The 20,694-nt window shown below is 43.9% G+C and overlaps 1 protein-coding gene and 1 long non-coding RNA gene across 5 annotated transcripts in view; one reads left to right on the top strand and one right to left on the bottom strand.

The window, feature by feature from the left end:
* Positions 1 to 17,586, bottom strand: part of KDM5A (lysine demethylase 5A) — a 77,355-nt gene extending 59,769 nt beyond the window's left edge. The window contains exons 1-5 of one of the 4 annotated variants that reach the window (XM_075940870.1): positions 17,322 to 17,583; positions 15,093 to 15,170; positions 13,579 to 13,701; positions 11,086 to 11,256; positions 10,460 to 10,594 (exon numbers count right to left, since the gene is read on the bottom strand). In XM_075940870.1, the coding sequence (XP_075796985.1) occupies positions 10,460 to 10,594; positions 11,086 to 11,256; positions 13,579 to 13,701; positions 15,093 to 15,170; positions 17,322 to 17,495 (681 nt within the window). In that variant the 5' untranslated portion in view covers positions 17,496 to 17,583. Of the gene's footprint in view, positions 1 to 10,459; positions 10,595 to 11,085; positions 11,257 to 13,578; positions 13,702 to 15,092; positions 15,171 to 17,037; positions 17,291 to 17,321 lie in introns of those variants that run through there. The other 3 variants (XM_075940885.1, XM_075940892.1, XM_075940874.1) reach the window with 3 other exon arrangements.
* LOC142831237 (uncharacterized) lies at positions 17,563 to 20,647 on the top strand. The gene is made up of 3 exons (XR_012906909.1): positions 17,563 to 19,028; positions 19,157 to 19,313; positions 20,406 to 20,647. It is a non-coding gene; the product is annotated as an uncharacterized LOC142831237 (long non-coding RNA).
* Positions 20,648 to 20,694: the final 47 nt, after the last annotated feature.

The following is a 20,694-nucleotide window of genomic DNA, read 5'->3' on the forward strand; positions in this document are numbered from 1 at the left end:
GGGATTGGATTTTCAAATGCAATGACCGTTACGATTCCCTATAGCCCTACTTGCACGTGGTGCTCTTCAAATCACGTGAATTAAGCAATGGAAAACTCTTATTATCCAGACCATCCCCCTGAAAGTGCAGGGTTGATTTCTTCTAATGTTTTGTTCCTTCCTGTCCATTCGTTCACAGTCCTCCATAACTCTGAGCCTCTCTTTTCTACTGCCATAGAGCTTAAGAGTCCTAGTCACGAACCAGGACTTCACTGTAACGAAGTACTATATGCTTCTCCAGCCTTGTTTTACTCTATCACTAGATTTACCAGGCGTTGCTTGGGTACTTAATCTTTATTTTTCTTCCTTTAAATAATTGTTACAGGGTGAGGGGTTCAGTATGAAGGCTGCCGGCCTGGGGAGAGACTATTATTCCAGCCCCTTCTCACCACAGCAGCTTGGGGCCAGGCAAGAGGCATCTCCAACAAGCTCCTGCAGTTCCAGCAGGCAGCCAAGGGAGAAGTGCATGTCCCCTGGCTGCAGGTTAGGCTGGGTGGGGACCATGGAAGGACCACCTGTCCCCTCGCAACAGCAGCTCTGGGATAGTGCTGGTTAGCATGCCACAACTGGGGGGGGGTGTCCCCTTTTCTTGCCCCAATATAGAGCAGATGCTGGAGGGAGGGGGAGTGAGGCACCCCTTCCCACGGCCCCAGCACAGGGCTACCACAGCTAGAGGAGGCAGCACAGCCCTCACTGGCCCAGAAGAGAACTGCTGCAGCAGCCATGCTGGGGCCAGCAAGCAGAGGTGGCACTCTATGCATCTTCCCTGAACCCGCCCTTAGGCACTTTTCAACATTTGCTCACTTATGAGGACTATACTTCACTTGGAGATTGTCTCTTTTCTGTTTGGTTTTTGTGGGAAACAATCACTGCAGTTCCAGTAGGCAAGGCCAAGGGAAAGTGCATATCCACCAGTTCAAGCAAATCCAGGTTCGTCTGCCCACTACGCTCCCCAGACAAAGTGAGGTAGGCAGGAAACTGTACTTTTCCCTGGCTCCCTAATGAAAGCAAACAGACAACAATGTCCCTATACAAACTGGGGGAGAGAGGGAAGGCTGTGACCTTCAGTCCCCTCCGCCCCCCCTCCCCCACCACATTCACCTTCAAGGTACCTGGGAGGTGGGAGGCTCAGGGCTGGGGCAGTCCCTTTCACCTGCCTGGCGATTCTGTCTCTTTTTTGTATGGTTTTATGAGAAGCAATCCCATTCGGGGCACATCCTGTTTTCCTGGCATAACCAAACCCTTATATTGCTTCAAGTTATGATAAGAGGAAGCTGTATACCAAATTTGGTGGTCATAGCTCTTACAGTTTAGGAGGAGATCTTGAACAAATGAACTGATAGACACAGACTCTCTCAAATATATACTAGATTGGCTGCACACCACTAAATATTTTGTCCATTTACTTCTCACAAGCTCTCTCGCTTTGTCAACAACCTTTGTCCTTCCTAAGCTGATCCACCAGGCAGCTACCTTTTCTTCATTCAAGTCCCTCCTAAAGACCTGTTGCTCCTACAAAGCCTTCCAGCATTTTTAATCCATCACACTGCTCACAAATGTTCACTCAGAAACTGAATTATCTTATTGTTGTTACCCTGCCCTACCTTCTCCTGCTCTCCATTACAAACTTACATCTGAGGTAAGTTTGTTAGCTCTTTTGGGGCATCAATTTGGTCTGTCTGTACTGCAAAGCACCTATCAACTTTTGGTGACACGCAAAAAACCTTTTCTGGTAAGCAATACTCAAAACTAAATGAAGATTCCATGTGCAATGACAATAATACTATAAGCAGAATATCATTTCCAAGCATTCATTCAAATTTGTTTGTTTTTGTTGGCTGCCAAAATAGACTGAAAAGCAATTTGCTAATCAGAGATATTTTTAGCACTACTGCTGTCCAGATAGTTTCCTCCAACTGTATTTTGTGTTTGGGCTTGTTTTCTCACCCAGTATGACACTTACAGGGAGATGTAATACACCCCCCCCCCCTTTTTTTTTTTTAAGATTTCTCGGTTTACCTCTTTACGTTTATAGAAATTGTTTAGCAACTGATGGACATTGGACAGTGCTGTAACTGATCATGACATCTACAAGAATATACATCACCCAAAACACAGCAATAAAATATTTTAGGTTATTTTAGTATACAGGTACCCCACTCAGACAAATGTGATTTTTCAAGATGGCGTCCCTCTAATCTTATGGGAATGTTGTTCTCCCACTAGTACACGTGATTAACGAAAACAGATAAAATGAAATTTATGAGAGATCCCACTGGTATCAGAGGACTTCCTTCCCTCAAACAATGCAACTTTCTAATTAAATCTTCAATATTTGTTTACAGACTTTCTGGCAATTTTTAGTCCATTGGATTGTTGTCATCCCAATCCTTGCTTTCACTTGAAAAATTAAATTGAATATCAATCTTTTCTAATATCCAGATTTTGAATACATCAAGTGCTCTTCATAACATTGCTTTTTGATAGTTATGAAATTAAATCAATTTTACTAATTTTAATGTGAACATGTTTTAAAATTCTTATCCTAATTCCATTACAATTCTAACACAATTTTTAAAAGTAATTATAAGTTTAACTATAACCACTATTTCCTCGTATAAAAAGAGAACACTACATCTATCAAAAGAACAAGTTGTGTGTTCAGAAGACAATATATAACAAAAAAAACCTAAAATGCCTACAGAATAGACAGACTTAATTATGAATACCATATCTCAGAGAGGTAGCTCTGTTAGCCTGTACCTGTAAAACAAAGATTCCTGTGGCATTTTAAAGATTAACAGATTTATTTGGGCATACGCTTTTGTGAGTAAAAGCCATTTTGTCAGATGCAACTTATGCTAGGGATCTTACATTTAGATTAATCGAATAGTCAATCCCATTGACTATTCAATTAGTCAGTCTATAAGAGAACCTCTGCCTTTAACTATAACAAGAGCACTATTGGGCTCTCGCTACAGTTCAAAAGCAGAAGCCCCACAGTTGAAATGTCCAAGAGCCCCAGATCTGTACATTTCAAAAACAGAATCATGGCAGAAGCAGTGCAAGCAGAGACTACTTCAGTCCCCACTCACACCATTTCCTGCTGTGCCTCTAGCTTCCCTGCCCCCCGGCAGAGACAGTGCTTTGGGGGGAATGGGGTGGAAACCAGCTTTTAAGCCAGCTCCCCCCAGCACCAGTTCCTCCGACAGGCAGCAAGGGGGAAGTAACTAGTTGCATCATTAGTCAACTAGCTGATAAGCTTATGCTTATTGAGTAGTCGACTAGTTGCTTACATCCCTAACTTACACCCAAATAAATCTGCTCGCTTTATGAATGTCAACGAGTAGTTGATTAGACGATTAACTGATTAACCCCCTAAGTCTAGGTTTATCTGGTCGACTACTTGCATTACCCTTCCCTCCCCACTGCCTTTGTATCAGAGGATCAGGAGCCGGTGATTCCCAGACAGCAGTCCCTGTCCATGGGGGCGGGAGGGGAATCTAAGCCACCCATGAACAGAGGCTGCACCAGTCTCTGTCTGCAGGAACCTCAGGCACCCCACGAATAGGGGATACTGGCAGGGCAGCCTCCCACATGCCCTCCCAGCAGCCTCTGTCCACTGGGAGCTTGGAACCCTGAGGGCAGGGGCTAATGCCACCCCATGTTGCTGCCTCTATCAGAGGCAGCAATGCGAGGCAGCAGGCAGCCATTCCATGGGGGGAGATGGTTTGTCAGCTGGCTCCCCTCACCGACAGGCTCCTACCTGCCATCCCACACTGCTGCCTTGGATACAGAGGCAGCAGTGCAGAGTGACAGGGGGCTCCCCAGGAGGGGGGCCAGAGCATACTGCCTGCCAGCCCCGCCATGAGGGATTATAGAATAGTCAACTAACTACTAGGAATTCATGCAGTTAGATGACTATTCTATTACCAACTATTTAACATCCCAAGTTAGCCTTTAAGGTGCCACAGAACTAGGGATGTTAAATTTCTATTAGTTAACTAATCAATTGTAATTCCATCCACTAGTAGATGGGGGGGCACTCGCTATCCCACTGCACCTCTCCCTTTAAAATGTGGGCACTTCTTGTATATTTAAAAACGAGAGGAGCGGCAATTGGAACCCGTGTGAGCAGGACTCTCTCAATCCCTGCTCATGCCCTTTTACAACTGCCCTCTACCTCTCCTGTCTCCCACCAAGACAGTGCTGGGGGAATCAGCTTTTAAGCCAGCTCTCCCCAGCAGCAGCTCTTGCTTCTCCTCCCTGCTCCCTCTCCCTGATCAAGGCAGCAAGCAGGGGAAGCAACTGGTCAGGTTCCTACTCAACTACCCGAAAAGCAAGTCGCTTACACCCCTCCACATGACTCCTTATTATGAATACCCAAAACATTCAATACTATTAAAACCCAGCTTCATTTAGTGGCACTTAAATTTGCCTCAAGATACATCCCAACTAAAAAACTGTGAAAGCACAGAATTAAATGTTTAAGACAGGAAAAAAGTCTTATGCAGCATAAAATGCTCTAATTTTCCATAAAGTTTTCACTTTCATCTCCAATATACAGGCAGTCCCCGAGTTACACGGATCCGACTTATGACGGATCCGCAGTTACGAACGGGGCCGTCTCCCTGGTCTCCAGCAGACCAGGGAGAGGAAGCCAAGCGGCAGAGCACGCGGGCAGCGGACAGCCCAGACGCATCTGGGCTGTCCGCGTGTTGCGCGGCTTTGCTCCCCGTCCCCCTGGTCTGCAGACCAGGGAGAGGGGGAGCAAAGCCGCAGAGCCCGAGGGCAGCAGGACAGCCACTGCGCGTCTGGGCTGTCCCGCTGCCCCCGTGCTCTGCGGCTTTGCTCCGGACGCCTGTGGTACAGCAGCTGGGGCGCTGCCGGTTGGTCCCATAGCGCCGCTCTGGGCACTACTGGACCAACCCGGCAGCACCCCAGCTGCTCTGCCCCAGGCGTCCTGATTCAGCCACTGCTAAAACTGACCAGCGGCGGACTACAGGAAGCCCCTGCCCCGGGCTTCCTGGAATCAGCCGCTGATCAGTTTCAGCAGCAGCTGACTTGGGGATGCCTGGGGTTCTTAAGTTGAATCTGTGTGTAAGTCAGAACTGGCGTCCAGATTCAGCCACTGTTGAAACTCATCAGTTTCAGCAGCGGCTGAATCTGGACGCCAGTTCCGACTTACATACAGATTCAACTTAAGAACAAACCTACAGTCCCTATCTTGTACGTAACCCGGGGACTGCCTGTATACCAAAAAGCCATACATATCACAACTTGCAATTTGCACTCTAACAAAACAAATTAACCTCAGACACTTGTACTCTGTGGCTCTTGATACAAGTGTTTATAAAGTTATTCTGCCCTAACATTGTGATTTAATATGGGCACAACTTTATTAATCCTAACAAGGGTTTGTGACTGAGCATGCAATGAAATAAGACTTGTCATCACCATTTTTTCCTCTACTATTTGAACAGATTTCTCTAGTTACTCTATCTTCCCACAATAGCTAATCTGAAAATGAAGGACTTTTTCCTCTATATCAGAAAACACTAACAGGATCCAATGGGTTTAAGTATCTCATCCTTTAAAGAGATATCCTATTTTACAAAAAATCAGTTCCACGTGATAATTTTAACCTTCTATTATTAGAAGTAATACCTAAGATTATAATTGAAAATGAATTTTTTATTGCTTTTAGTTAAATTGTTTCCTTGTAGAGTTTGCACTGCAATTCTCACTCACTGATACACAAAAGTGTTTTCAAAACAGTAAAACATGATTGCCAAATGACAAAAATTGGTAAGGGAACAAAGAACAGATGTTGCCTGCAACTCAACTTTTCTAAAAACTTACCTAGATTAAAAGTTGGTGTCATTTTAATACCATCACCTTTTTAAAAAGATTGAAGCTTCTCTTTCCTTCCAGTACAATGATTTTTTATGAATACGTTTTCAACAGTTGAGTAAACTCAGTCAAATCCTTTAACAGCCCAGGATGCATCCTAATGGCTTATGTTTTTACTCCATAATTCCAGTATTTCCAATCTGCATTTTTTTTGTTTGCTTTTTACACAAGATTTCTTTAAAACTGTGTTGAATTACGTAGTAAAAGGAAAATGTGTAAGTGCCATTTTTCAGTTGTTAGTTCACTTCTCATCTAATAAACGATCTACTTTCAATTTACCATTTCTTCCATCCCACCTCAAAATCTGCGAAGTCATCCTTATTTTTTGTGTTAATTTTTTTTCCTTCCATTCCATCCCTTGCACACCTTTCAAGTTATTGCTTTCCTTCCCTACCATTCCCATTTACAATACAGGCAGTCCCCGAGTTACGCGGATCCGACTTATGTCAGATCCGCAGTTACGAACGGGGCTTTTCTCGCCCCGGAGGACGCAAGCGGCAGGACGCCCAGATGCGCTGCAGTCCCGCCGCCCGCATCCTCCGGGGCAAGAAAAGCTGCTCCGCGTCTCCCTGGTCTGCTGGGGGGGGGGGGGGAAGAGGCGCAGCTAGTGCGCCCCCCCCCGCCCCCCCCAGCAGACCAGGCTTTTCTCCCTGACGACACCTAGGGTGGAGCAGCTGGGGCGCTGCCAAGTTGGTCCCACAGCGCCGCTCCTTGGCGCTACTGGACCAACCCGGCAGCACCCCTGCTGCTCTGCCCCAGGCGTCCCCAAGTCAGCCACTGCTGAAACTGACCAGCGGCTGACTACAGGAAGCCCGAGGCAGAGTTGCTCTGCCCCGGGCTTCCTGGAATCAGCCGTTGATCAGTTTCAACGGCGGCTGAATTTGGACGCCAGTTCCGACTTACATACAAATTCAACTTAAGAACAAACCTACAGTCCCTTTCTTGTACGTAACCCGGGGACTGCCTGTAGTTTTATTTTGGGATAAGGGAAAAAAGAATACAACAGGTTAAAACAGATATTTGAAAAATTTCAAAAAAAAAAAAGTCTTCCTCTTCTTGTTCCTTCAGTTACTTTTTTCAGAGGGTTTGTAGTTAGCTATGGTTTAATTACGATCTCAGAAGTTTCCCAGCCATCCTTGACAACAGACAATTTTAATAATTTCTTCTCACACATCTATCACACTTAAAATCTGGCTTTCCTGAAATCTAGTATCCTGGTTTCACAGAATGCAGCAGTACAATTCCTTACCCACATTTAATTCAAGTAACTTTCAGATGATAGTTCAAAACTGTTACTATTCTCATTCTTAGCTAATTGATCCGTAAGTAATAGGTCCACAATGCTTTCTCTGCTTTTTTAGACTGTAATATTATCTCCCACTTGTAAAATCTTTTTGGACACAGAAATCACCAGTAACTGTTACATGCAGCAGACAACTGGCAACATACTCTACATCTGAAGAAGTGGGTTGTGTCCAAGAAAGCTCATGATATCGCCTGCATTTTTGGGTAGCTTCTAAGGTGCTGCAGAACTAGTAATTATTTTTTAAGTTTTTTCAGTTACAGACTAACACAACTACTTCTCACACTCTACAAAGGTCATCTACATCTGACGGAGAATACAGGAACATGTTTATCTGATGGATATTCTCATGTAAGGCATATTGAGCATGTGGGTTCTGAAGGCTCTCCAGCTGGTTTATGATACAAGTCAAAGTGTTCAATTTCATCTACCAGGGCTAGGTGGTTTTAATTCCTATCGTAGACACTGCTCTTCTCCATAGTCACTAGGGATGTAAATATCCATTTCAAAAGTTAGCCAGTTAAATGATCCAATTATAATCCTATAAATGGTTAACCATGCCATTGGAGTCGAGCCAGCTCACTGCAGGCTGACAGCTCCTCCAGCCCAGACCTTCACCAGCAAGCAGGGGAGGGATGGGGTGGATGCTGTGGCCAGCAAGGATCCATCAGGGAGGCAGAGAAGAAGGGCTGCTTCAGCTGGCCAAGGGAGGCTAAACCCACCACCTGTCCCTCCAGTTAAATGATTACCAGGTAAGCATTCCGGTAAGGCTAATGCTTACCAGGTAACCAAATAACCTATTTCATCCCAAATAAGTACCTGCCCTGGAAATGTGGAACATTTTACAAACAGTCTATACTTGCTCTCTGGCTATTTGGGGGTGGGATGTTATTTGAGAGTGTTCATCAGAATAATGGACAGGTCTCTGCTTTGAATTCAGTTTTCCAATAGTCCAACAAGTTTATCATGATTATTCTGAATGTATCCTAAAAATATTAGGGCTTTTACGGGTTAAGTGAAGTGAGCCGAGTTTCTCAGGAGTAGGAAAATTAATTTCTGTTATTTCTTGTGTTAAGTGCTAAAGTAAAAGAAAGTGTGCTTAGATTTTTTTTTACGAGTCATTTTGTATAAATTAACAATAAAGAGCTTTGCAGGCTATGTGTGTAAAGAAGAAAACTCACCAACCAATGCAATGCAGCAGCTGTTCTGCGCCAGGAACACTACGAACAGTTTTTAGAAAGGAGAGTGAGGAATACCATTGTTTTACTGAAACTACTGAGAGCAGTCTTGCAAAAAGAGCGATGAGATCTTAATGATGTAGTGTCTCATATCTCATCTGAAAAAGACACAATAGCATAGTGCCCCCTAGATAGTGGCTCAATACCAACTCAAAAGAATTCCACATACTTAGCAACAGGCAGCAGTTCCTGTAGCATGCTGGATTTTTTCTTGAATGGGTACCTCCGGTTCACGTACTGACCACACCCAACACAACATAGTTTGAAACATCTCACATGATCATAGTGAGGGACTACCAAGGTGACGCTTTTGTATATGGTTATGCTATACAAATAAATGTAGTAAGTCTGCCATAAAGCGAGATCAGATGAAAGGTAATCCTGTCTAAATGAACCATAACCTAAGAGAAACAGAACACGCTATTTACTAAAACAGAAAGATTCAGCAGAAGTGCAGAGAAATGGAGAAGCATGAGTGGCATGAGATGTGCGCTGCGTGTTTCTGATCGCATTAGTATAGAAATTTCAGTGTGCTTAAAGTACGTCCAGAATGGCATGGCACAAACAGTAAAAAAAGATTAAATTAAAACCCAGCTTTCACCAATGTCCCACTGACTGGCCAGCAAGAAGCCACTAAAACGTGCCACAAAAACCCAGTCCAAATATTTTCAGAGATTCTTTTTATAACAAGCATGTTATTTTATCAGGAATAGAGAAGGCCTGCTTAAACAAAACTGCAGGAAAAGAAATTAAGAGAAGGAAAATCATGCCAAGACTGCAAGATCTTTTTTGACATGTTGGCATATAAAATGATGCTGTTTCAGGTTTGAAGGGAAACTTACTGGCCATCTTTACGCAATTTTGATATTTCCTATTTCAAATGTTGCTGTAGCAATAGCAGCCTTTAACACACACAAAAGAGACTGCTTATATCCAGGAGAAAAGCTGTGGAACTAGAGCAGATTCCTCAGTCATTACTCTGCATTTTCCCTCCCTACTGCAAGCTCTTGACAAAAAAAACCTGTCAGTCAATTACGTGATTAGTCCCATTTCTACATTTTCCCACTGACTGTAAATCTTTTGTCTGCACACAAGCTAACATCTATTTTAACTAAAGTATAGGTCTCAAACACACTGTCTATGGGCAATCAAAGCATTTTCACAAGCCAGCCCAAGAGTCCTTGAGGGCTGGGGGGAGCGGGACAGGGTCAGCACTAGCCACCCATGCCCTGCCCCCGCCCAGTCCTCTGCCACCCATTACATCTCCTCCACAATCCCCCTTCTCCAAAGGATACGGCCTCAGTAATTATCAGGATGGCCTGGCGCAACAGCAGGGGTTGGACCCTCCACACTCACTGCGGAAAGCAGAGTGAACTCAACTTGCTCTGCTTCACTGAGTGCAGGGGACCCGACCCCTCCTACTACCCCATGACAGGTACCTATGGCTGCGTCCCTCAAGGAGGTGGGAGGGGGAAGGGCAGAAAGTGGCAAGGCTTAGAGGACTACAACATATACACACCCCAAACCATAGGAACTCCAAGGCAGGATTTGTGAAAATGCCCGAGCCATAGATGACCAATAGGCTGTGATTGAGACTCCTGAACTAAAGGCATGTCTAAAAATTAAGATGTAGTTAAATAGAAGCATGTTGACACTTATACTATTTTACAACTAGCTTATATCCATTTAGCTTGCATTGGTGCATTCCCTGATGCAAGCCAACATAATAGAAGCCAGATGAAAAAAGTTTAACTATATCTGCTTATAAAAGCAAAGCTTATTCAATATCTGTGAATAGATCAAGGCTAAAAGACACACGTCTCTGAAGTTAAAAAAAGGACTCCAACTTCATGGCACATTTGAGTGGGCTCCCATGGCCAGACAAAGGCTGTTGCAGTCTGAGTGCTATTGCAATCGTGCAAAGAATAAATGCACTCTGTCTGTAGTGGCCAAATAATGTGGGTACCTGGGATTTGATGCGTCTGGTTCTCTTCAGCACAACGTTCATTCTTGTGCCCTGCTTTGTGGAAGCCTGGGCATCAGAGCCGAGGTCCTCTGCCTCCACTTTTTCCTTAATGTCCAAGTTTGACTTTTGGATGCCCTAAAGGATCAGAGCACAGAAGGATACCAGGTTGGTTGATCAGGGGATCAGACTCCCTATGGTCTGTGAATCATCCTGTTTGTTGAGAAATAGGGCTATCAGTGAAGTCATACTGCAATACACATGCCATTTGGACCAGAAACAAATCACTGCATGCAGCCTGAAATAAGAAGATTCAATCTCGACAGATGCCTAACAAAGAATAATAAAGACACCTTGCCAAACAGGTACATCACTCTTTGCCCTGTTTCCCGTTCCCAACAAAAAACTCGTCTCACACCTATAAAGGAAACCTAAAAGTACGATCAGTACTCCAGATCACAATGCAACTTCTAATTCTATTCTTCCAAATCTGAACAGGTACAGGTTTGATGAAAGCAACTGCTATTTTCAAGAGCACAAAATCACATGTGATATAGTTTAGTGTACGGCAAGAAACTGATGCAGTTTGGGTCCCATCTTTCTATCATGGAAGGGAACAAGTCTCTCACCATAAGGCTAACCCCAGACTGGAAGAGTTCATAGGGGTACAGTATCCTTTCATAGTGTGACTTCAGCAGCGATCCAGTGCCTTTTCCTGGCAAGTAGCCTAGTCGACTAGCCACTTTGGACCATTTCTTCTCTTTAGTGACCACCTCAAAGCCTCCTTTGCTGGCGACAATCTGAAACAAAACAAAAAAATTTAAGAAAAGTTCTTTAAGAAAGTGTGAATTCTTCTAAACACAGTGTATGAACCAGACATGACTAGACAGACCAAACCTTCAAAGGTTCTAGGAAGCTCAAAGACCCATCATTACAATATGGGTATTTTTCTTGCCAGGGCAGTACTTTAACAAATGCATATCAATCTCAGCAACTGCTGCATTTATTAGAACCCCATTTTTCAGAAATTAATAAAAAGTATATACCATACCACAAAAAGTGAGGGAGCAGATTCAACTAACAACTCAAACTAACAAACCCAAGACAGCATGAATTGTTGAAGCTCAAGACTCCAGAATTACAAATTTCTCGGAGAATCCTGGACAAAAAACAGAAACTAAGCACAGATTTCACCTTTCACCCTAGCTCAGGACTGCCACAGCAACAGTATTTCAATTTCTGTTGGCTACATAGGACTAATTTATTTCACCTGAAAAACAGTCCATTTGTCTTCACATGAAAGTCAGTGGCACAGGAGATGTTTCTTCTCAACACTGGCAATATTTTCACCCTCACTTCCCTCTTATAAGGGTTGCTGACGAGCAGTTTAAAACAAAAGTAGACCAACTCTGGTTTCACTGAAATTTTGTAAAGATACTAAACATTTCTACACATCTTTAGTTTGGTGGCAAACTTTTTCCTCCTCAAAGAACCCAAGTTATATGCCCAGTGCTAAAGCGATTGATGGAAACCCAGACACAAAAGTATTATTACTGCAGTGGAACTAAAAATGAAAACCTTACCAATGTAGCTTCTAAACTGATTCAAGTGCAAACACAACAGCCTAAGTGAAAACTAATTTAGATTTTTAATTAGTCAGTTTTTATAATCGTTAACAGAAGTAAAACTTAAAACCACACTTTCCTCTATTAATTTGGTTTTTTTCCCACATAAGGTATTCTCCAGTTCAGTTTTTAAAAAGTGAGAGAACCCATTATGTAAAATTACATTTACACTTTTAGCTTAGAATAGCCAAGCTTTATGGAGTGCCCATAACCAGTGTATGCAGCTGACACTATCAGATAAGCAACATAGTGAAAGCAACCAAAGTTTATACTTGCTCATTTTGAACAAAGACCAATTACCTAGATACCAACAAAGGAAATTACCTGGACATAAACAACAACCTTTGCACCTTTGCAATCAATTAGGGGAATAAGTTTCCATTAAACAAAGCAAGAAATTTGTGCCTTCAACTATTTAGAAGAACTGAAGTATTTAAGTCTCTCAGAACCAAGAAATCTGTTCTAGCTCATGCCAGTGTTCCAAATGTGTCATTCCCATTGGCACTATGTACAGATTAATGTATTATTCCCTAACAAACCCTGACAGACATAGAAATAAACCTTCATTGCTTTCCAAAGACAGCTAAGAAAACAAACACATAGCCTTATGGGCAATGACAAACAAATTCTTCTCAAGTACAATCTTTTAAAGCCATGTACCTTACACAAGGGTGACAGAACTAGGGAAGCAGCAGTCCCCAGCTTGAAGTGGTTGCAATCATATACAGGGTTTACATTTGTGTTCAGGCTTTCAATAACCCCTCTCTACAAACTGTTTCAATTCCACTGATCCTACTGCTCAACTTACAAGCTTACAGTCAAGTGAGAAACAAACATTTTGATCAGCAAGTGAAAACTGACAATGATATAGCAGTGTTAATACCACCACACATTTGTAGGGCTAGACTATACTTAAAAAAAAGGTAGTGGAAAAACACTTCTTGTGTAGATGCAGTTTATATTAGCAAAAGACTGCTTTAAGCAGCTAGATTGGAAAAAGGCACTCTTACTCAAAATATTTGTAACCTGGAAGATTTGAAGTATCCCACATAGTGACTTATACCAGCATAGTTATAAGTTCTTCTTCCTACTCGAGGCTGGCACTTATAAGCCAGCACATACTGACCCCTATAAATAATTACTTCAGACTAGCTATTCTGATACATTTCCAAGTATAGACAGGCCCCATAGTCTTGCAAAGAGCTCTATACTCCTACAGCTCAACCCTACAATGTGCAGAGAGCAGCAAAGAAGAACTGGCCAATAAAAACACTGATTAATTCTGCAGGACTTTCATACTGCATACTGAGCAACCAACACAAAGGTAATTGTTGTATGTACTTATAATTGCCTGCCATCTCCTTAAAATATTTGTAATCAAGAGGATTATAAGTATCTCCTTGTTTTCATGGTATATCCAGTTCACAGCCTGCATGAAACTGCTACTATCACCCAGGGTCGTCCTGTGCTTCCCATATCCTAAAGAATGTTACTCACCTTGCTCAGAGAATACAGATCCAAGATTTTTCTCTCCACCACAGGAATTTTTAAAGTGGAACCTTGAAGTTCCCAAAATTTTGCTAACTGATCCAGGAAGTCCAGTTTCACTCTGGTCATTGCCTATAATCACAACAAGAATACCCAAGAGTTTGAACCTAGTCAGATATGAAAGAAATACCTAAAATCTAAGCAAAAAGGCATCAAAGGGCAACTGTATTTACATGTTCATGATGTAACTACAAATAAGACAGTTTACTATTCATTTTCTCTATACAACAACTGGAGGCAGAAATGTGAGCAACAGGGAAAAACCATCAAACTTTTAAACTTTACCCACTAGCTCATGGGTTCCCAAACTGGGAGGGGTGAAGAAATTCCAGGGGGGGCATGAGGCGACCCAGCACCCTCCCTCCCCCCCAATCAAGTTTTGCTGCCCTGGAAAGTTCCCCCCCCCCCTATTTTTTTTTGCTCAACAAGTTTTGCTGCTATGGGGGGAGGAGGGGAGGGAGGCATGAGGGTTTCTCAAAAATCGGGCGTGATGCCGAAAAATCGGGCGTGATGCCGAAAAGTATGGGAACTGAGAGTATCCCATATCCCAACAGGCTCAAAATTATGAGGGAGGTCCTTTTCTTCCTAGATATGGCCCAACAACATGTTAGGCAGAGCAATGTCTATCTTCCCCAGATTCACATGTCACTCTGGGGCTTAAGCATCCAGAAATCTAAAGTGAGGTTGCAGTGCACATATGCAGAAACACAGGTAACAAAGGAACTTTTACTGCAAAAACGTAGACACCAACCAGGTTTAGGCACCAATGATGTCTGGCAGGAGCCGAGCAGGGATTCTGTAAAACACTATCCGCCCTAACTCTGATTCTTAGGTGACTAAAGTGGCAATAAGGGATCTATGTCCTTTTGTGAATCTAGGTCATGATGTTATCAGAATAGCACACAGATTTAAAAACTAGTGAGAGTGAAGAAGAGAAATATCTTTGGAAAAATCTTAACAGAAAAGGAATTGTACTCATTTTTAAAAAAGGCTCCAATTAAATTTTAAAACTAAAAATTAACCTGACTGGGTCTATAAAACGAAGTATTAGTGCCAGAGGTTTATTGTTTGTTTTAAAGACTTAGAGATATTATCCAGGTGGTTAAATATCAGGCAACTTGGGAATTAACAGCCATAAATACCTTACAGAAAGACAGCAAGGGAATTGAGGGCTAAACACTGGCTAATCTTACTAGATAAAATGGTCCTTGGCATTCATTTTAAATATTTCCAGTTGAGAATAAAAACCTTTTTGTGGTTATTTTGAATAATAAAATAAAAGCCAGACTTCTCAAAGTCTTGGAGAGTTATTTTATCCAAACTCTGCTAGTGCCAATTATAAACTCTCATGTGGTTTGTGGGATATTAAAGTCTACCAATCCAGAAACTAGTCAAGATGCAAAACTCAAGAGACATATTGCTTTGTGTGAATACAGAATTATATCAAAGGTCCAAAAGCTCACCTCCAGTTCATTCAAGCGCTGGACCCGTGGGGTGAAACGAAAGTTTTGTACTTCACATGCAAATGGAGGCTGCCAGTCCTAGAGAGAGAGAGACAGAGATGTTACTGCTTCAAAAATATAAGGAATACCCCATAACCTCCTCTCACAAACGTAAAAGAGGCTCCCTAGAATTTCAACAGTCCAAATCAGCTGATTACAGAAAGAACAAATCAAAGATTTTTTCTTGTTAAGTATTCTAACCTGAGAATTTTCCATTTCAGAAAAGCATGGAAATTTCATAATTAATGAGCTTCTCCCCAATACTTGTGTTAGGAGTAAGGAAAAACTATTAAGATGCCTCAATAGAGAGCCCATGAAAGTAAAAATATCATAGCTTAAAATATTTAGATTGATATTACCCTTACATTAAGTTAGAGCATAAGAGGTTTTCATGGAGAGAACCATATGGCAAAATTACCATATTGTAGTGCTTTTATAAAAGGCCTGTAAAGCCCCAGATATTTCAAAATCTAACTAATAAATTTATTAATTTCAAATAAACCACAGCACTTGAGCCAAGGTTGCTGGCACATATGGACATGAAGGGAGCAAGACATGTACTAGAGATAAGAATACAAGCATAAGAAATGTAACCCTCAGAAATGGGGTCTTAGAGCATCTCAAGCCAAAATGTAAAACTGGCACACAAACACACTATGCAACCCAATTTTGTTACTCAAATTAGTTGTTAACTTCAAGGGAGCAAGATAAGTCTTCTAGTACTTTTAAAAAAAGATTTAAGAAGTTACACAGCCTATCTAAAATAAAATGATGATAAACTGACACTAAAATTGTTCATTATTTTTATTGCAGTAGCACTTAAAAGCCCCAATCAGAACTGTAAAATATTTACAATTTCAAATAAACAAGAGGAATAATGAATAAGTAAAGTTACAGTAAAGTGTTTCATCTAATTGATGCTGCGGATTTTAAACAACCAGACCAACTTGCAACGTAACCTGCTAATCAATCATACAAAGGCAAAACCAAGAGTTCAGTTGCAAAGAAATCCCAAGCTGTTTTTTCTGGCCAGAATCTTGAATGGTTTCTTCAGCCTTTTGGATTCCACAATCAAGCAAAAGTAATCTGCTTATTTTAGAAAAGGTAACTTCTCGGAGGTCAAGCTTTCACCATATTACAAAGCCAACTAAGCAGATTCCAGCAACTCGCAGAACAGAAGGAAAAAAGCCTGAGGAACACAAAATGTAAGCAACAGTTTCTACAACCTTCACTGCCACACCTTCGTGGGTTCTCCTCTCCTTTCTCAACCACTTCAATCTTTCATATTCACTATTTCTATTTTAAAGTTGATTTATTCTTGTCTGCACCTAAAAATTGTGTTTTAATTTGAAGTTGTTTGAAGTACATTCTACTGAGAAACTGCTGTATTTACCAGAAGCCTCTAGACTGCAGGACAAATTGTCATAAAATAATGCTGCAGGCAGAGTCTGGCTATTCTAACCTAATTTCGAGCCTTTTTTTTAAAAAAAAACACACAAATACCAATTTTCCTGTTGCAAACAGATCATTGACAATTCTTATAATACTCAGAAAATTATATTTAAGTAGAGTGGTATCAGAATGGAAAATCCTTCTTCCCCAAAAAGAACGAACTAGTTTTCATATGAACCATGTTGGCAAATTTAAGATCCAAACGAACAGTATGTTACAAAGTAACAGATCAGCAACCGAGCACATTTATTCACCAGTATTAATGCAGCCATAGTTTTTTAGGTTCAAGATAAACATACAAACTGCGTGTCCCTGACAAAGACACCATGGTTTACTGATCTGCTACCCGAAAAGGGCGACATAACCGGAAGGGCTTTAAACCTCAGCCATGGTTTTTTTTTTTCGGGGCGGAGAGGAAGGAGAACAGTTTTGCATCGTTATCAAACGCTCTTACTTCATGTGCTCTTTACACCCGACACAGCGGCGAAAGAAGCTCCCAAATATCCCCTGTGGCGCTGTCAGGCACCCAGATGTCGGATTAAGCCACGGCCGCGTCTGTGGCATCTCCCGGCCTCACGAAGCCGAGCTCCGAGAGCCGCCTCCAGAGGCTGAGCGAAGTCCCGGCCTGCAGGAAGGGCCCCTCACACCCACTAGGGAGAAAGCGCCTAGGAAACGGCACCCCGGGGTCACCTCAAGCCCCTTCTCCTGGGCGTGACCTGCCCCTCCCCCGTGCGGTACCTTGGGGGGTCGGATCTTGCAGATGCCGGTTTTCTCGGCCAGGCCGCGGATGCGGCCGATGAAGCCGAGCGGGTCGCTGAACTCCTCCCAGCTGGGCTCGAACACGGGGCACTCGGGCGGGGGCACGAACTCCGCCGCGTAGCGCGACCCGCCGCCACCGCCGCCCCCCGACATGGCGGCGCTCGGGGCCGCGGTGGGCACCGGCTCCGCAGGAACAGCCGGACCCGGGGGGGGAGGGGGGGGGGGGTTCGGGCTCCTTCGCCTCCGCTCCCCGGGGGGCGGGTCACAGCCGGGGGCTGGGGCGCATCCTACGGGCCCCGCTGCCGCCGGCTGGGCCGGGCTCTCAAGCGCCGCCGCGGCGGCTCCTCCCGTTTGTTTGTGTCTCCCCGTCGGGTTTTGTTGTGTGTGTGTGTTTTTTTTCCTCCTCCCTGAGTCTGACTCGGCCGGAAGTTACGTGTACGTAGAAAAGCCCTCTAGCGGAAGCGAAGAGCACAGTGCGCCTCCGCCTCCGCCCCGGAAAAGAGTCCCTGACCCTATCAGGACGCTCGGAAAACTTCCACCTCACCCCCCCAACCCCAGCCGGGCACGGAGGTCTGGACAAACCCAGCCCAGGGCCCGCTCCCTGCCCTAGAGACCGGCCACGGCAAGGCCGCAGCCACTTCCGACGCGGAGGAATGTGTGAAGCGGCTGGACGGATTCACTTCCGGTGCCGACATTCCATTTCCCCCATTGTCTGAGCGAATGCAAAGGAACGACTTGACCCCTCCCTCGGCGCATCACACCCCCTCGGCGCCCCGCCCCCACACGCCTATCCTCGGTCGTGCCGCCCAGAGCCCCGCCCGACGAGACTCCTCCCCCCGGGCAGCCGGCGTTCTCCTCCCTGGTCCTCTGGGTGGCCCGCGCCGCCCCCCTCCTCCCTCCCGCAGGCCGCCAGGCTCCTGTGCCCCCAGCCGCAGTGCTTTGTCTGCTGGGACTTTTACCTGCTTGGGATCATCCCAGGCCAGGCTGATTGGACAGAGCCACAATCTGGGGCCTGGAGTCTCGACGCACTTCTAGGCACAGCTGCCTTTTAGTTTTGCAAGCTGCGGGTGGGTGGGCTCCACCTGGTGCTGTTTGATTCCTGTCGGGTCTTGTGCCCAGCCCCTTACCACATGCCTTCAAGCAGATCCCACTCATACTTCGGTCTCAGCTGTCTGTTTTTTAGCACAATCCACCTCTAAGAAGAGCTCCTTTTGGCTCCTCTAAATCCAGGATTTCACAGTCTGCCCTCAAGGGGACTGGCTTTTACATTCTAGCCTTCCTAGCTTCCAACTTGTCTCCTCTTAAATTCAGATCTTTCACAGCTGCTCCACCCCTCCTTCGTGAACCCTAGTCTTACCTTCTGCAGTTCTCTTTTTGGCTGGGCACTGAAGGTGAACTTTTCCTTAGCAACTAGCTTCAGTGGCTCTTTCTGTGACCGGACTTGGACCCTCTTTTTTGAGTCACCTGCAACCCCAATCACCTGACCATTCTTTGACCCTTCCTGTGGTTTGTGTACCCTGCCCCTTGCAAAAGGCATCCAAGCAGCTCCCACTCATACTCACCAATCCACTAGAATTCTTTCATGGGGTCAACAAGCATGTGCACAAGGGGGATCCAGTGGATGGAATGCATTGAGATTTCCAGAAACCCTTTGACAAGGTCACTCACCAAAGGCTCTTAAGCAAAGTAAGCTATCGTGGGATAAGAGGGAAAGGCCTCTCATGGATTGATAACTGGTTAAAATAAGGAAATAAAGGGTAAGAACAAATAGTCCGTTTTCAAAATGGAGAAAGGTAATTAGTGGTGTCTTGCAGGGGTCCACACTGGGACCAGTCCTATTTAACAAACTCATAAATGATCTGGAGAAGGAGTAAACAATGAGGTGGCAAAATTTGCAGATGGGACTAACCTGCTCAAGGTAGTTAAGACCAAAGCAGACTGAAGAGCTTCTAAAAGATCTCTCAAAACTAGGTGAGTGGGAAACAAAATGGCAGCTGAATTTTAATGTTGATAAATGTAAAGTAATGCATATTGGAAAACATAATACCAATTATATGTGTAAAATGATGGGGATTAAATTAACTGTTGCCACTCGAGAGAGATCTTGGAATCATTATGGATAGTTCTCTGAAAACATCCACTCAATGTGCAGCAGCCATCAGAAAAGCAAACAGAATGTTCAGAATCATTAAGAAAGGGTTAAAGAATATCTTACTGCCTCTATATAAATCTGTGGTAAATCTGTGGTATGACCACATCTTGAATACTGCATGCAGATGTGGTCACCAAATCTCAAAAAAGGTATCTTGGCACTGAAAAAAGTTAAGAAAAGGGCAACAAAAATAATTGGGGGTATAGAATGGCTGCTATATAAGGAGGGATTAATGAGACCTGGACTTTTCAGCTTGAAAAACAGATAACCAAGGGGGGATATGTTAGAGCCAAATCTTTAAAATCATGACTGATATGGGGAAAGTAAATAAGGAAATGCAAGAACTATGGGTCACCAAATGAAATTATTAGGCAGCAGGTTTAGAGCAATCAGAAGGAAGCATTTCTTCACATGCTGCGCAGTCAGCCTGCGAACTCCTTGCCAGAGGCTGTTATGAAGACCAGGACTTTAACAAGGTTCAAAAAAGAACTAGATAAATTCATGGATAGGTCCATCAATGGCTGTCACCAGGAATGGTGTCCCTAGTGTCTGTCAGAAATTGGAAACTGGTGACAGGGGAAGGATCACTTGATGATTACCTGTTCTCAGAGGCGGCCTGTGAGCCTAGGCAAACTAGGCAGCTGCCTAGAGTGCTGCTGGCCCAGGCGCCCAATGATGATGTCACGGGGCGTCGGGGTGCCCCATGATGACATCACGGCCATTGACAGATGTGGGGGGGGCACCAATTGCGCCGCCCACCTGGGGCACCAGCTGCGGCAGCCAGCCTCAGGCCACTCCTGCCTGTTCTGTTCATTCCCTCTGGGCATTTGGCATTGGTCACTGTCAGAACACAAGGATACTGGGCTAGATGGACATTTGGTCTGACCCAGTATGGCCATTCTTCTGTTCAGATTACCCCAAACACCTGTTTGTGCCAGCTGGAAGAAAGAGGAACCTTACCTCACCCATTCTAGAAGGCACCAGGTCAGGACCGACCCAAGGGTTTTGGCGCCCTAAGTGAGGTATGACTTTGGCACCTCCCTGTCCTTCAATTATAGAGAACAATGAGATGTCTAAAATTAAATGTTACCATTATTTATTTGGCATTCAAAATGAACAATATAAAATAAACATTAGTACTGATGTTTTTCCTACTTTTCATTTTTCCTAACGCACATACTGTATATGGTAAACCACCCA

The sequence above is a fragment of the Pelodiscus sinensis genome, chromosome 1, assembly GCF_049634645.1.
Source record: "Pelodiscus sinensis isolate JC-2024 chromosome 1, ASM4963464v1, whole genome shotgun sequence".
Lineage (NCBI taxonomy): Eukaryota > Metazoa > Chordata > Testudines > Trionychidae > Pelodiscus > Pelodiscus sinensis.